General features: G+C 46.1%; 1 protein-coding gene across 3 annotated transcripts in view; it reads left to right on the top strand.

Annotated features, from left to right (window-relative positions):
- CDC27 (cell division cycle 27) overlaps positions 1–15930 on the top strand; it is a 1228661-nt gene that overhangs the window by 387171 nt on the left and 825560 nt on the right. For all 3 annotated transcript variants that reach the window (XM_078645032.1, XM_078645031.1, XM_078645033.1), the window contains exons 7-8: positions 5503–5714; positions 15778–15889. In XM_078645032.1, the coding sequence (XP_078501158.1) occupies positions 5503–5714; positions 15778–15889 (324 nt within the window). The remainder of the gene's footprint in view (positions 1–5502; positions 5715–15777; positions 15890–15930) is intronic.

The following is a 15930-nucleotide window of genomic DNA, read 5'->3' on the forward strand; positions in this document are numbered from 1 at the left end:
TGCCGGGAGCTCCACCGTGCCCTATAATAGCTCGCGTCCTGAACTACAGAGATTGGGACGCAATTCTGAGAATGGCGAGAGAGAAGGGCACAATAGAGCATCAGGGGAACAAGCTGGCGTTTTTCCCTGACTTTACAGTGGCGGTGCAGGCGGCGATGAAGGAATTTGGCACTGTTAAGCAATTTATACGAAAAGAGGAGGTATCATATGCCATGCTATATCCTGCTAGACTTCGAATTGATGCTCCTGCAGACAATAAGATATTTAACAACCCAAAAGCAGCATTGGATTATGCTAAAAAATTGAAATGCAAAAAAGCGGGACTCCGCTGGCACACCTGATGAGGAAGAGCTGGCGGAGGAGGAGAGTTAGGCTGCCTGCCAGGGATTCTAGCGGTCTACATTTGCTGGCTAAGTGAACTGGGGCTGGAGCTCTTTGTTAAACTGTTCCTTGCCTTTGTTCGATGGGACTGGGTGTTGGGGCTCGGGGCCACACGGGTCCTGGGGATGGGAACTGCATGATCCAAGTAGTATCTATAATGCCTGCATTATTGCGATTTGTCCGTGTGTGGCTTGACTGCTCCGCACTACGGGTCACGGCTTCACGGGGGCTGGCAGGGAGGGATTGCTCTAATTGAGGTCGTGGCTTGGATGAGCCTCATCTGAAGTTCAGTTGGCACTAGCCTATATAGCTTGCACTGGCATGTTACACTATTGATGCTTGATCACCTCCTGTTTTTTTTCTACGGGAGGGCAACGCCTCTACGCACCTTCCAATGGGTGTACCCCAACTGTTGAATGCAGGAGGGGAGAGGGGGGGACAGGAGAGGTTATGGGATGGCTTTGGCAAGTTTGGAATGCTAAAGTGGGTGGGGGGCTGACGGGGGAGGGGGGTAGGGAAAGGGATTGTTCATTGTCCTCCAGTTCCCGGAAGGGTAAGTATTGTGTGCACAGCCAAGAAGTGGGTGCTTATGTATTCTTTCAAAACCACTTAAAGATTGGATCTATAAATTTGCGTCACAGGTACATGCTTGATTACTCTTGATGTCTAACATAGGTAAGCTTAATTGGATTACATGGAATGTGCGGGGTCTAAACAGTCCAAAAAAGATCAGACAGGTGATAGGATATTTGAACCGCCATAATGTACAAGTTGTTTTCCTCCAGGAAACAGATTTAACATCACAAACAGTGGCGTCTGTGGCCAAACAGTGAGCTGGGGTCTGCCTTGCTTCAACATATTCGACATATGCCAGAGGGGTCATGATTTTGATTAAAAAACAATCCTATTTGATAGCCTGTATGAGATAGTTGACAAGGAAGGGAGATACATAATACTGCAAGGGAAGCTATGCGGAACCCTGGTCACAATGGTGAATGTATATGGGCCCAATGCAGACGACCCAGGTTTTTATACGGTGCTATGGAATGAGGTTTACGCATTGCCATCTTCTGCTATTGTATGAGGGGGGATTACAATGTGGTTATGGAACAGGGCATGGATAGAAAAACCAGTCCCCCTGCACATGAAAAGAGGGCTGCGAAAGCGGTGCGTGATGGTATGTCTGAACTGGGTTTAGTGGATGTATGGCGACTGAGACACCCAGGGGCACGGGAAGGAACCTGCTACACTTACGCGCACGACACATGGTCCCGCTTGGACTTTTGGCTGACAACTCGTGATGTTAATACTTGGGTAACTAAAGTTGAGCACTTAACCCTTACACGGTCAGATCATGCTCCAGTCCTGTTGGAAATGATGCCCCCCGGCAAATTTTCCTGCCCCATTCACTTGGAAATTGCAACCCACTGCCATGCTAGACCTGGTGTTTAAGGAAGGGGTGCGTGAAGCAATTAAAAATTACTTCACAGCGAATGTGGGGTCGGTGGACGATATTGGCACTGTATGGGAGGCATTCAAAGTGACCATAAGAGGGGTATGTATAGGATTGCAGGCTGGTCCTTAAATCATTGCGAACCTCTATGGGGCAACTGGAACGTGACCTGAATGGTCTAGAGAGTCACTATAACAATGCCCCAACTGAGTCACTCTTAGCAGACATCAGATCAAAAGTAGATGAATATAATGATTTAGCAGAGCAGGAGGTGCGACACTTGTCAAAAAGGTGTAGAGCCCGATAATATGGGGAGGGAGAACGCCCGGGGCGCGCACTGGCAGAGCACATCACTGAACCCTGGGCTAAATACTGCAATGTACAAGAACTTACGGTTGATGACCGACCAGTGACATATGCTGCGGACCTATTAGACCAGTTTGTTCACTTCTACAAAGGCATGTATGGGCACAGGGCAACGGCCAGTGAGGAGGAGATAGGCCGATATCTGGATGATGTGGCATTGGTTTGGCTCTCCAAGGGTTAGCAGGATTTTTTAATGTATCACTTGACTGCTGATGAGCTCAAAGATGCAATTGCTGCATTGCCAAATGGGAAGGCCGCGGGCACTGAAGGCCTTCCTGATGAATTTTACAAAGAATATGCAGACCTGCTGCTGCCTCACCTCGCGGCAATGTATGATAAATCGTTTGAACAACGACGACTACCTGCCACACTCAGAGAGGCACTAATAGTTGCATTGCCTAAGCCCGGGAAACCCCACAACCAGTGTGAGTCCTATAGGCCGTTATCACTTATGAATACTGACGTTAAAATCCTGTCTAAAGTGTTGGCCACGCGGTTGCGTTTGCTTCTCAATGTCATGGTTCTGCCGGACCAGTCGGGGTTCATACCGTCGCGCTCCACGACACATAACCTGCGTGCTATGTTTGCTGTCTTGCATCTACTGAAGCCGGAATTTCCGGCAGTGGCTATCCTGCTGGATGCTGCTTAAGCGTTCGATTCTATTGCCTGGAGGTATCAGTTTGCCGTGTTACATCGTATGGGGGTACCAATGTCTTTTATCGACTGGATAAAACTATTATACACAGACCCGGTGGCTCGAGTGCGGATTAATGGACATGTCTCTGAGGGGTTTCCTATTCAACGTGGGACTAGGCAGGACTGTCCGCTTTTGCCTCTACTATTTGCTTTGATATTGGAGCCGCTAGCCTGCATGATACAACAAAGACATGCAGACTCGGCACTGCGCTTTGTACAGCGACCACTGGTAGTTTCCATGTACGCTGATGACATGGTCCTGTATGTAAGGGAACCTGAAAGATACCTAGAGGGGGTCCTCCGGGAATGCACTCGTTTTGAATGGTTCTCAGGTCTGTCCATTAATTGAACGAAATCGATTATTCTGCCACTTACGGACAGTACCACAAGATTTACACTAAACTTTCCCCTGCAATGGGCTACGGACCCTGTCCGCTATCTGGGCATTTGGGTGCACCGTGATCCGGAAGAGGTTATCAGGGCTAACTATGGGACGGCGGTGTCCAAGCTTGAAGATCAGGTGGGGCGGTGGACGCGTTTGCCTCTGTTGTTTGCTGACCGGGTGGCGTTGATTAAAATGGTGGTGCTCCCGAAGTTCTTATACCTATTTGTGAATGTTCCGCTGGTGCTTAGGGGGTATTTTTTCACCACGCTTCGTTCATTGTTAATCACATTGGCTTGGGGAGGCAAGAAACCCCAAATAGGTTGGGACACATTGACAAAGCCGTACGAACTTGGAGGGTATGCAATTATATTCTCTGTGTGCGCAGGCACACTTTGTTTCCTACTGGCAGTCAGCACCACCGTACACGCCACATGTGGCGATCGATGCTGGAGCAGTTTAACCGCTGCCTCTTCGGGCTATGATAGTGAATCCGCATTCGGTGGACGAACGGGATGGGGTGGACACAGTGCGGTGCACAGCCAGAGCTTGGACTGAACTGGGGGAAAAGGGCGGAAAGGCTTCCCTTGTATGCGCCGGCAATGCCTCTCCTGCACCATGCGGACATATCAGTAACGTGCGAGGCCGGGGCACTTCGCCTTTTGCAAACTGCAGGGATTCAAGAAATAGGAGACGTCTTTCCGGGCGGAACGTTCTTCACACTACAGGACTTCCTGGCCAGAGGAGGTAATGTAGTCATGGCCACGTTTATATACGCCAGGTACAGGGCCGCACTACGCAGCCTGTTTCCATCATTCCCCGCAGAGCCTGTGATGTTAGAGGCACTGCAGCTTCTATACAAGTCGAAAGACACTTGTATCGTGCGTCGCAGCGGGACGAAGGGGCCGCAGTAACTCGCTCAAAAAGTAAGTGGGACGACAAACTCCCGCAGCCACTAACAGACGACGAGTGGGAGGAGAGCTGCTCCATGAAGATTTGCAGCGAATGGTAATTTCAAACTTATAATAAATATCTGCATCAATTATACTACACTCCGGCACAGCTGCACAGATACGGGCTGCGTGATTCTAATAATTGTGTACGTTGTGGGGCTGAGGCTGCTGACTTTATACATTTAGCATGGGAGTGCGCTAGAATATTTACATTCTGGACAGAAGTGGTTGAGGCGCTGACTGGCATGACGAGTGTTAAGATTGAGTGTGATCCCAAGGTATGCTTGCTGGGAATAGTCTCTGCGATCCCGACTGGAGTGCGTAAATTGGTGACACTATCGCTTCAAGTGGCTAAGCGTAAGGTCGCTGTGTGTTGGGGAGGGAGACGGGCACCTGATCTAAATGACTGGCTGTAGGATCTAGCTTATTGCCATGATCAACTCACCTGTTAACATGAAGAATTGCCGGCGGCATCTAGACCGCGAGATATCTGGGGGCTCTACACTGCATATATGACAGCGAGGTCGGACTCTGATCAGTGAACTAATATAGATTATAATGGAAATAGTATACAACTCGATTACATGGGTACAGGTCCCCAGGACAGACGCGGTGACTGTGCTACACAGGATGGTCACATTGGGCTGTTGGAAGGAACCGTACTGTACATTATTGTAACCACAGATGTAAATTTTTGTTATTTACCTATGTATGTACCTGCAAAAGCTGAGATACCTGTATTACTGTATATCACTGTTATGCATGCTACCTTCTGGCTGTGCTGCACTGCTGTTTGTTTTTGACTTGGCAAAATGATAAATAAAATATAAAAAATATATATATTTACCAAAGTACTATTTATATAAATTGGTCTTAGATTGGAGTGTCTCATTTATTTCCACTGTGTACAACATTAACACAACCCTCTACTAAGCCTAACTGCTTGCCCACACTAACATAAAAAGCATTAGTTTCCTCTATTTAGCCCCTGTACAACCTCTTGAGAACCACTGGACTCACTACACACTACGAACCTTTGTGGCATAGTATATGATGAGCCAGCCTCTCACAGATGTCTTCTGTAACATTCATTCAGCAGCCGAGAGGTCAAGTTAGTCAAAAAAGGTAACTTCAGTGTTGCAGCGCTTTAGCTCTGCACATTAGGCAAGAACAGGTAGTGATATTGTATGCTCATGGTTGTATTCAAATTGGTAGGGCAGTACTGTGAACTGAATGATGCATGTGGAATAATTGTCCAATGTTAATTTCAGGAATTAAACAGACTGAACTTGGAGTCCTCCAATGCCAAGTATTCTCTAAACACGGATTCCTCGGTGTCATACATTGACTCAGCTGTGATATCTCCAGATGCTATTCCTCTTGTTTCTGGATCATCTATCCTTACAAAACAGGTTCAAAATAAACCAAAAAGTGGCCGGAATTTACTTGGAGGAACTGCCACGCTAAGTCCGTTGACACCTAGGTAAGAAATTGTGCACTGAAATTGTAGTAATTTCTACTGTTTGATTTCTATTGCATTAGACTTTGGTTCTCTGGAGGAATATTAGAGTTGTCTGGAGGAATATTAGACTTGTCTGGAGGAATATTAGACTTTTGGATTGTATTAAACTTAATACATACATGTATAAAAGCACTCACTCAGTCACACACACACAATCTCTATCTCTTTATACAGTATTGGGGTATCTTTCATCGATTCAGATGCCTGAATCCTTCCCCCTCGTTGACTAGGGAGTCCCAGGGTAAATATAATAAAGCAGTAAATTATAATTTCCATAGGTTATCATGGAGGTAACCATGTATTCAATAGCCTATCAACCTCCTTTAAAAAAAAGAAATAAGGACCAAACTTAGACTTCAACCAATCAGCACCCAGTACCCTCAAGAATCTCTCAGATTTTCACTGAATGTCGTGTGTAAGGGAGTCTCCTTGAGCTCTGCTCAGTTTTTTTCTTCAACTTTCTCAGATGTCTACTTTCTATTCATAGAAAAATGTCTGTTAAAAGAAGTTTATTTAGAGCTTGTAAATCCTGTGGAAAGAGTGTGCACGTGGATGAATCCCACGAGGATTGCATCCATTGCCTTTATCCCAACCACGAGACAAAACAATGTAAGATTTGCTGCACTTTTTCCACAAAAATCCTTAAGGACAGAGAGGGTAGACTTTTGTTTTGGCTGAAGAGTAAGCTGGGTGCTTCGTCAGGTGAGAGTGACACATCCTCTTCGTTGGCGGCGACTCCGTCTAAGACAATACCACCATCGAAGACGACTCAGTTGACAACAATAATTCCACCCTCGACTGCCTCGACGACGGAAACGTTGATGATGATTCCAATTTCGTCTTCTGGGCCCGTCGGCTCTGTTTTTGCAGCCTACACAGGATCAATTTCAGACACCAAAGATTTTTCCACTGCCTCCAAGTTATCTATTGGATATGGAAGACACTGAGCATGATGATGGTCCTTTTGGGACTGCTCATAGCCCTTCTGACCTAATTGTGAAATGTCAGGAAGAGGACGTTTATTACAATGAAGAGCAATATTGTCAACAATATCCATTACCTCCTACACAATATCATCAATTCAGATACTATGAGCGACTGTAGCAGCAACCTGCTCAACTGTCTCCAGCCCTTTTAGGAGATTTACGGTGTATGTTAGCGGATTCCAAAAGGAGGTTTCCTCCTCAAGAGGACCCCGTTGCAGTGCCACCACCTCCAGCGGTGGCTCCTCTGACGCAGTCGCCACCACCACCTCCGGCCACTCCCGGACTGACTCCACGTTCCATTATTTCTCTACCTCCCAAAGACGTTCCTACCACCTCTGAAGAAGAGCCTGAGGAAGGAGAGATTTATGATCCTCCTTTGCCTTCTGATGAATGGGATGACTATATAGTATCAACGCCATCCCCTCCTCCTCATCGTCCTTCAGACTTACTTCCTGAAGACATTGGAGGTTTCCATAATATAATGGACAGAGCTTCAGCCAGATTTCACTTGCCTACAGTTGAAAACCAATCAGATTGCTTTCTTCAAGAAAGACAGTCAGGTCAATACCTATAATTGACTATATTTGGCAAGAGGGTGTTAAGGTGATGAAAGCACCAGCCTCTGTGGTTCCAGTGCTACCAAGACTGGGCAAGAAATACAGGGCACTGGAGTATTCCCTTGATGTCTTACAGGTCAACCCAAACCGGACTCTGTGATCTCACAGGCAGCACAAAGGAGATCAAAAAACCCAAACAACCCTTCTACTCCTATCACATCCCACCGGACAAAGAGAGCAGCCGGTTGGACTCCATTGGAAAAATATTTACTTCAATGGCGGCAATATCTATCAGAGCTTCTAATGGAGTCAAGCTCGGTCCCCGGGGGAGGGCCCAACGCCCACAAGCTGCACCGGGACCAAGCCCGGCTGCCTCTGCAGGCTATGATCCCCTACCTCCCCTATCGGGCAGACCTATGCAGCGGTGCCGGACGAACACAGTCTCTCCAGCTTCGGGTAGTAGAGGGTGAGTAGGGGGCCAGAGCACTCACCAGGTCGATGGGAGGACGTTGGGAGGAGAAGGCAGGCCCCACGAGCCACCACCGGAGACAGTCCTCGCCAGAAGAGCAGGCAGGCTGGCCACTAAAGTTCAGACGGAGCCGCCCACGGTAAAGGCCACCACCTCGGGCGGGCCCAGCAGGCACACAGCAAAAGGGCAGACAAGGAGGCTGACGGTCTCACCCTCCAGGCCCCGCTGCAGGATGGAAGAGCGGGGGTGAGGGGACGCACCTCCAGCTCTCGTCGCAGCTCCCCCATAGCACCCGCCGCTGCTCCACACAATCCTGGGTGTGCAGGCCGAAAGTTCCGGTGCAAGGGGGAAGGGGGCACAGTTGTGTGGACTGGACCGCAAACCACACTGGCCCCCACCGCAAGGGTCCAACAGCTAGAACGGATCAGGGAGATCATCCCGCCGTCACAAGATGCCTGTCCTCGGCTTGCCCCAGAAGCAGCAGAGTGACCAAAAGCAGCCCCAGCGACACCTCAGACTGAGCAGGCAGGACTCACGCCATCCCCCGACCAGCGGTGGAAGATCCTCCGTGCCTGAGGTACAGCACAGCCAGGACGAGCTCTCGGTCCGGCAGCGTTGGCAAGGACGGTGGCTCCTCCGTGGCAGGAGAAGCCCGATGAAGCACGGCGAATGCTCCGTCGGTGCGCCGTACTTCGTGGGCGGTCAGGGCACAGATATTGTAGGTAAGATGGCAGGATTAAAGAAGGATTTATATTGGGCTGCGTGAGTGATCTTAAGGCGCGTCAGCCATGTCGGACCGCTTGACCTGGTCGGACCGTCAAAGATTCGTAGCATGGCTTTTGACGGCGATAGCCTATTCAGCGGTCACCTAAATGAGGTGCTTACGACCATAAAGAAAGATACAGACACTGCCAAGGCGCTAGGTACACTTCAATGACATAAGGTGCTCTTTCGGGGTCTTTGACCGTGTTGCTTTCTGTGTTGTCGGTCTCTCAGTCCTGGCGCCGGGAAACCCTTTGTGGGTATCTGCGCGCATTATAAATACAAAAAATAAATAAAATAAATAAAAATAAATTGGGCGGTGGTTTCTCTGAATACAGAGGGAACTACCAACTTGCCCAGACTTACCAGCCCTATCAGCCACAGTATCGCCAATGATATGAACAACAATCCTACCGGCAATGTCTGGTTTCTCCAGACCAGGTTCCAGACCAAAACCGGCGTCACAAGCCCGTGACTCCAGTCGGAAACAATGATTCCAACAGCGTACCAGCTACCCCCTCCCAGCCGGTGCGAACATGTCCTGCCACATCCATCAGTGCCGCAACATAACATAAGACAAGTGGGTACTAGCTCTCATATTTTATGGCCACACTTTGGTATTTGCCGGAGTTCCTCCAAACACTCCACCAAGAGGATCGCATCCCCCCCTTGTCTTTACTTACTCAAGAAGGAAGCAAAGATTATGCTCCAGAAAGGAGCGATAGTCACATTTCTTTAGAGAAGGAAAGGATTTTACTACTGTTTCTTTTTCATTTGCAAAAAGACAGGAGTACTATATTAGACCTAAGGAATCTAAACAGACACCTCAAAAGTCAAACTTTCAGGATGGTCACTCCCTCAGACATCCTGCGACACCTAAACGACGGAGACTTTATCTCCTCATTGGATCTACAGGACATGTATTTTCAAGTCCCTATACACCCAAAGCACAGACAATTCCTCTGATTCACAGTGGCTGGTACCGACTATCAATTCTGAGTCCTTCCCTTTGCCCTCAAATCGGCTCCACAAATCTTTACGAAATTTCTAGCTCCTGTGGCAGCGGCCTAATGGATCAAGGGTCATGAAGTATTCCCATACGATTGGCTACAGGAAGCCCTATCAGCTCGTCTAGTAAAGGCTGCCACAGACAATTGTTTACAACTGTTCCTCAAATTAGGACTCTCAATCAATCATCAGAAATCCCTAATCTCCCCAAGTCAGACAATGACTTTCCCAGGGGCCAACTTGGACACCATTCAGAACAGAGCCATCCTCTCCAAGGAAAGGCAAAAATGGCTACAAGCATTGGCACTCAAACTTTCCAGATAAAAATAAGTTTCTCTGAGAATATTCAATTCTCTACTGGGAAGGCTCTCCTCAGCTATCGACTTGGTGCCACTTGCTCGCCTACATATAAGACCTCTCCAAGAAGAACTTCAATGTCGATGGGTTCAAACCACAGGGTCACTTGACAATGTGGTAAAGATCACCCCACGCATGAAAGAGGCATTCGAATGGTGGACGCTAGAATTGCATCTGTCCCAGGGCCTCTCCTTTTTACCAGCGATTCCACAATACATAGTCACAACAGATGCTTCTATGGAAGTGTAGTATGGTTTATGGGCCTCTTTATGCGTGCATGTTAAGTTAGCATGGCTCATTAGAATTTTAAACGCCATTTTTCCTTTTGCTGCTTTTTGCACACAACACTGCTTAGTTGTTTTTGCAAAGTTAGCTTTCACGAAGGTCTATACATGAGAAAAGGATTGTTTTTCGACATCTCTAGACATACATAGTGCCCCCAGTCTGTACAGTGAGTGCTGAGCCGTCAAGGTTATCATAACATGTGAGCCTGTTTATCGGCGTGTCCGTGTAACACATTCTAGACACATTTAGGCAGCTGCAAGCAAAGTAGGATTCTCGCGCCTTTATTATAGCACAATTGTCATAATTTCACACACTTAGAAGATTCCAGGGATGCAGAGAGACTAGCCGTTCCAGATGTACTTTACGCTTACTGAGCGGACAGGTAATGGGGTCCCTGAAAACAAGCTCAAGAGACCTTCTATAGTTTTATAATACATAGTTCCTATATAAGGAGGGTGTTTAAACTAGGAGCTTTTATCACCTGTTTGCACTATCATTGTAATATGATTCCTCCTTTTGTATTTTATGGAGTTGTAACCTTGCTGACCATATTATTTTTAATCATATGTCTGCTTATGTTGGCTAAGCTACTGCGCATGAGATCACGTCGTTAAAATAAATATTTTAACTTTAGCGTGTCTCTTTTTACTCCTGTTGTGGACTGGTATGAGAGTATAACAAAATAATTTTCTCACTTCCCACCATTCCTGAGATGGTCCTAAGTCGCATGTTCTAGGTTTTCTAATCATTGGTTACTTTGCTATTGGACGAAGAGTTAATGAGACACTGATTGCTAGCTGGTTGGGATTTGTAGGTACTGAGATGAGTTTCTGGTACACCGCAATGCACTAATGTCCTAGATCTCTGTGCACAGGTCTGTGTATGAGCAGAAATCCTTGCAACAGAAGGTTGGGGAGGGCATCTGCAGGATCTGTAGACTCAAGGAAAATGGCCCTCGAGCCAACGTCAAATACATATAAACAGGTGAGAGTTGAAAGGCATTTTTCTCTCCCTTCAGGCTTTCCTCCCTCAAATTCAGGGCTCATCAGTGTTGATCCGCACGGACAACACCACAAGCATGTTTTACGTCAACAAACAAGGAGGAACCAAATCCCTCTCTCACAAGAAGCCCAGCACCTTTGGAAATGGTTACCCCTTCACAAAATATCTCTAACGGCAGAGCATGTGCCAGGACTCCGGAATACCTTAGACGCCTTAAACAAAAGACAGCTGGAGCAGACCTAATTAGACGGGATATTTGCAATTTGGGGGAAATCGGCGCTAGATCTCTTTGCAACCCAAATCAAATCCAAATGCCGATTCTTCGCAAGCAGATTCCCTCTCCCAAACTCTCGGGAGAATGCTCTTTTGATGTGCTAATCAGAGATCTATGCATACGCTTTTCCCCTCATCCCTCTAATACCCATTGTCCTCACAAAGTTGAAACGGAAACACTGTAGCCTTCTCCTAATAGCCCCCCAGGTGGCCCAGGCAGCACTGGTTCACGGAACTTCTTCTCTTCTCAGTTCCGCCCATCCGCCTGTTACCTACACTGTTGACCAGGAACCAGGGTCAGATATGTCATCCGGAGCCAGCACCACTGCAGCTGCATGCGTGGCTCCTGAATTCTTCAAATTTAATGATCTAATCATTTACAAGAATGCAAAGATATAATTGCTAAGCCCCGAGCTGATAGCACCAATAAGACTTTTAGGCTGAAATGGAAGCGATTTTGTCTGTTGCCGGCGTAATGAAATACATCCTTCTCTTTCTGCCTCAGAAGATGTATTACCTTATTTGCTATCATTAGCTAAATCTGGATTGGCATACTCTTCAGTAAAAGTTCACTTCGCTGCTATATCTAGATACTGAGGCTCATCGAGATACCCATCCTTCTGCTCGTCAAGAATCATAAAACAATTCATGAAAGGTCTGTTTCGAACTTTCCCACCTATCCAAACTCCACCTCCTGAATGGCATTTAAATGTGGTTCTATCACAGCTACTAAAACAACCCTCCAAACCCTTCTATAAGCTAGATATAAAATACTTAACCTGGAAGCTGGCTCTCCTTTTAGCCCTCACATTAACTAGAAGGGTTAGTGAAATACAAGCCTTTACCAAAGCGCATCCTTTCCTCTGCTTCACCAACGAAATGGTCATTCTCAGGACGAATCTTAAATTCATACTTAAGGTTCCCTTTCAAGTCCACTTGAATGAACCAGTCATGTTAAGAACTTTCTTCCCGAACCCTTCTACTCCTGCAGAGAGTCACTCTTAAGACGTCAAAAGATGTCTTAAGTTCTACTTACAAAGGACTAAAGCTGTATGCAAGTCAGACGAACTGTTCGTGGCCTATGGGCAAGGGCGTTGCAGTTTCTAAAGCTACTATCGCCAGGTGGATAGCAAACACAATCCAATTTTGTCACAACAAAGCTGGCAAGCCATTGTCAAGGATGGTGAAAGCGCACTCCACTCGGGCAGTCTCCGCATCCACTGCTATGTTTGCGGGAGTGCCTCTAGAGAAGATCTGCAGAGCTGCAACGTGGATAACAACTTGCATGTTTACGCAGCATTACTGCCTGGAATCAATGCATCGTGCAGACTCAGCTGTAGGACAGGCAGTTCTACGAAACTTGTTCCAGTAAGGTAAGCCTCTTTAATTAGAGTAGTTGTATTTAATAAAGTAAAAAGAATCTTTTATAGTGTTTGCAAGTCTTATGTTTCATTGATATGATAAGAAAAATATGTATAAAAAGACCATTACCTTTGCTGTTTGAATTGTCTCAGCACCAGCACTGTTATAAGACTAACCAATGATATATACATTGCAAGATGTTAATAGCACTACCCACCATCCACTATAAGTGCTTACTATACATATGTTTATATTTATATAAAACTGCTTATTATTCTGATTCAGGCATGTGAATCTATGAAAGATACCCTAATACTGGATAAGAAATAAGTTACTTACCTGTAACTGCAGTTATCCAGTATTGGTATCTTCCATAGATTCACATGCAACCCTCCCTCCCCAGAGAAGCTCCTCTAGCCTTACAGTACTACTAACCACCCGTATGCTGGGTGCTGATTCGTTGTAGTCTACGTTTGGTCCTTTGAAAAAAAAAAGGAGGTTGATAGGCTATTGAATACATGATAGCCTATGGTGAATTATTTACTGCTTTATTATTTCTACCGTGGGACTCCCATTTCGACGATGGGGAATGATTAAGACGTGAATCTATGAAAGATAGCAATACTGGATAACTGCAGTTACAGGTAAGTAACTTATTTCCTCTCACTCTCCTCCGGTACTGACATGAGTCAAGGTGCACCCATCAGAGGATGCAGAGACAGGAGTTGGAAGATACCCATGTTATCTTTGGGAAGCATTGTGTCGAGGCAGAGAGGAAGTAGAAGCTGGACATTCAGGAGGATGGCTCGTCCAGTTGTCTTCAAGCCTGTAGGCTGTTTTCATCTCTGAGTCCGTGGATAATCAGCAACAAGACACAAGTGCCTTACTGACCCATGCAAAGACTTAGACAGTGATTACCTTGCCTACCGAAACTCGGCTTCAGATGTCAATCAGTCCCCTCGAAAGACTCCAACAGGCTGGACCTCCTCACCAGAAACCAAGGCCACATCAGGCACCAGATCAGATTTAAAGCAACTCCACCTACCGATCTGGGACTTAAGACCTAGAATTTGGTTACTTAGGGCTCCCCCAGGAATGCATAGATATCCTGTTTAAGTCCTGTAGGCCTACTAACCGTGCATGCTATCCTGCTAAGTAGAAAAGATGTGTCTATTAGTGCATTGGCAACAAGCTAGACTCCCTAAGACCTACAGTCCAAGATATCATCAGTTACTTGCTCCACCTCTAGAAGTCAGTCCTAGGCTACACTTCAGTACACTTACACTTAGCAGGTATTGCCCATACATGTGAATCAAGGGATCATTCCTCCGTTTGCACCCCGGTGATCAAGGCGTTCGTTGAAGGCTGCACGGCATTTCTCCCACGCCACTCTGGAACCTTAGCATGTCCCTCATTTTGAACCCTTACTCTCTTTCCCACTCCAGTACTTCTAGATAGTAGCCATTTGGGTTGCAATAACCACTTTATGCCACATTAGTGAGCTGCAGGCCCTCACTCTGCAAGAACCCTTCAAGATCACAAGGACACAGCAGTACTCGATGCAGTTCCCAAGTTCCTACCTAAGGTGGTGTTCCCATTCCACTTAAACCAAACTGTAGAGCTCCTAGTCTTCTTTTCCTGCCAGACACTGTAGCAGAGGGAGCACTTCGTACCCTAGATGTGAAGCACACACTTTCATGTATTTCATAGAGAGAACTAAACCTTTTCTTAAGGCTGACCAATTGTCTTTGGCTTTTGCAAAGCCTCCTAAGGGCCAGCCTATTTCCAAAGAACAGATTGCTTGATAGATAGTTAATTGTATTCAGACTTGCTATCCTAAAGCCTAGAGGGCCCACACCGTTACTCCGAAGACACTCCCTCTACTTGAAAGAAATCAGGAACATTCCCCTGGCTGACGTGTGTAAGACAGGTACATGGTCCGCCTTAAACACCTTTACTGAGCACTTCTTGTTGGATGTTCTAGCCAGACAACAGGCATTGGTTGGCCAGGCGGTTTAAAAACTTTATTCCAGGCAGCTACATCATCCACACACTAGCCACCGTGTATGTAGAGTGCTGCTTTACAGTCTATGTAGAGCATGTGTATCTAAAGCAACACATGCTACGAATGTTACTTACCCTATAAACATCTGATCATACCGTGTAGTGCTATAGATTCACAAAGATCCACCCTCTCTGGACTGGGTGGCTCTGATCCCAGATCTTTTTCTCTCGTACTCATTATCTTTTTTGTGCAGTGCACATGTGTACAATTTACTATTCACTGACAACTTAATTCTATTCTCACTTGCTGTGCAGGAAGCAATCTTAATATGAAATCGATGCAAATACCCATTACCAGTTAAAGGAGGGGTCACTATACCTTGTGACTCGAAAGACTTCATTGAAGAAAAACAACTTGCCAATGTATTAGCCCAATACTAGAAAGCAGGGTATGAGGAGCGTGTGAAATCTACAGCACTACACTCTACAAACCGACCCTTCAAGTATAAGGATAATTTTCCTTTAAAATATTATTTTCCGCGACCGTTGCATCTCTTATTGTATAAAATGCTTTGTATACATTTCCAAATATTTTGTCTGCAATGAAAAGTGAATTTCGCCCTATAACATGGTCTTCCAGTTTTTGTTTGTGTGTACAGTTTAGAGATTGTATTTGCATGCAGCAGTTAAAAGTATTGCCTGCCTGAGTGTATTAGCCTCTGATTTATGTTGTCATTACTCCCCATTTCTACTTGGACTCCTATATTTGGCAGAGGAATTCAGAAGCATCTGCTACAAGATGCATCCTAGTTTCTTTGCAGATCCTAATTACTGTAATGAATGGCACCCTTGTGCGTGTGTACGTCCTATTTGAGTGCGAAAGAAGCCTTGGCTCTAAGGGACTGTTTTCTCCTTTCCAGTATCTGACTGTTGCTAATCTCCCTTAATTTTCTTTTCAGTTTTGGAATTTTGCCGATTGACACACCGAGTCCGGTAGATGGATCATATTTGCAAAATTACACAAATACCTCTGTCCTTGACCTGCAGTCCTCGGGAGCTCCTTCCAAAAAGGTTTTTTCCATTTTTTCAATTTTGCTTGCAGTTTTCAAGGT

The sequence above is a fragment of the Lissotriton helveticus genome, chromosome 5_1, assembly GCF_964261635.1.
Source record: "Lissotriton helveticus chromosome 5_1, aLisHel1.1, whole genome shotgun sequence".
NCBI lineage: Eukaryota > Metazoa > Chordata > Amphibia > Caudata > Salamandridae > Lissotriton > Lissotriton helveticus.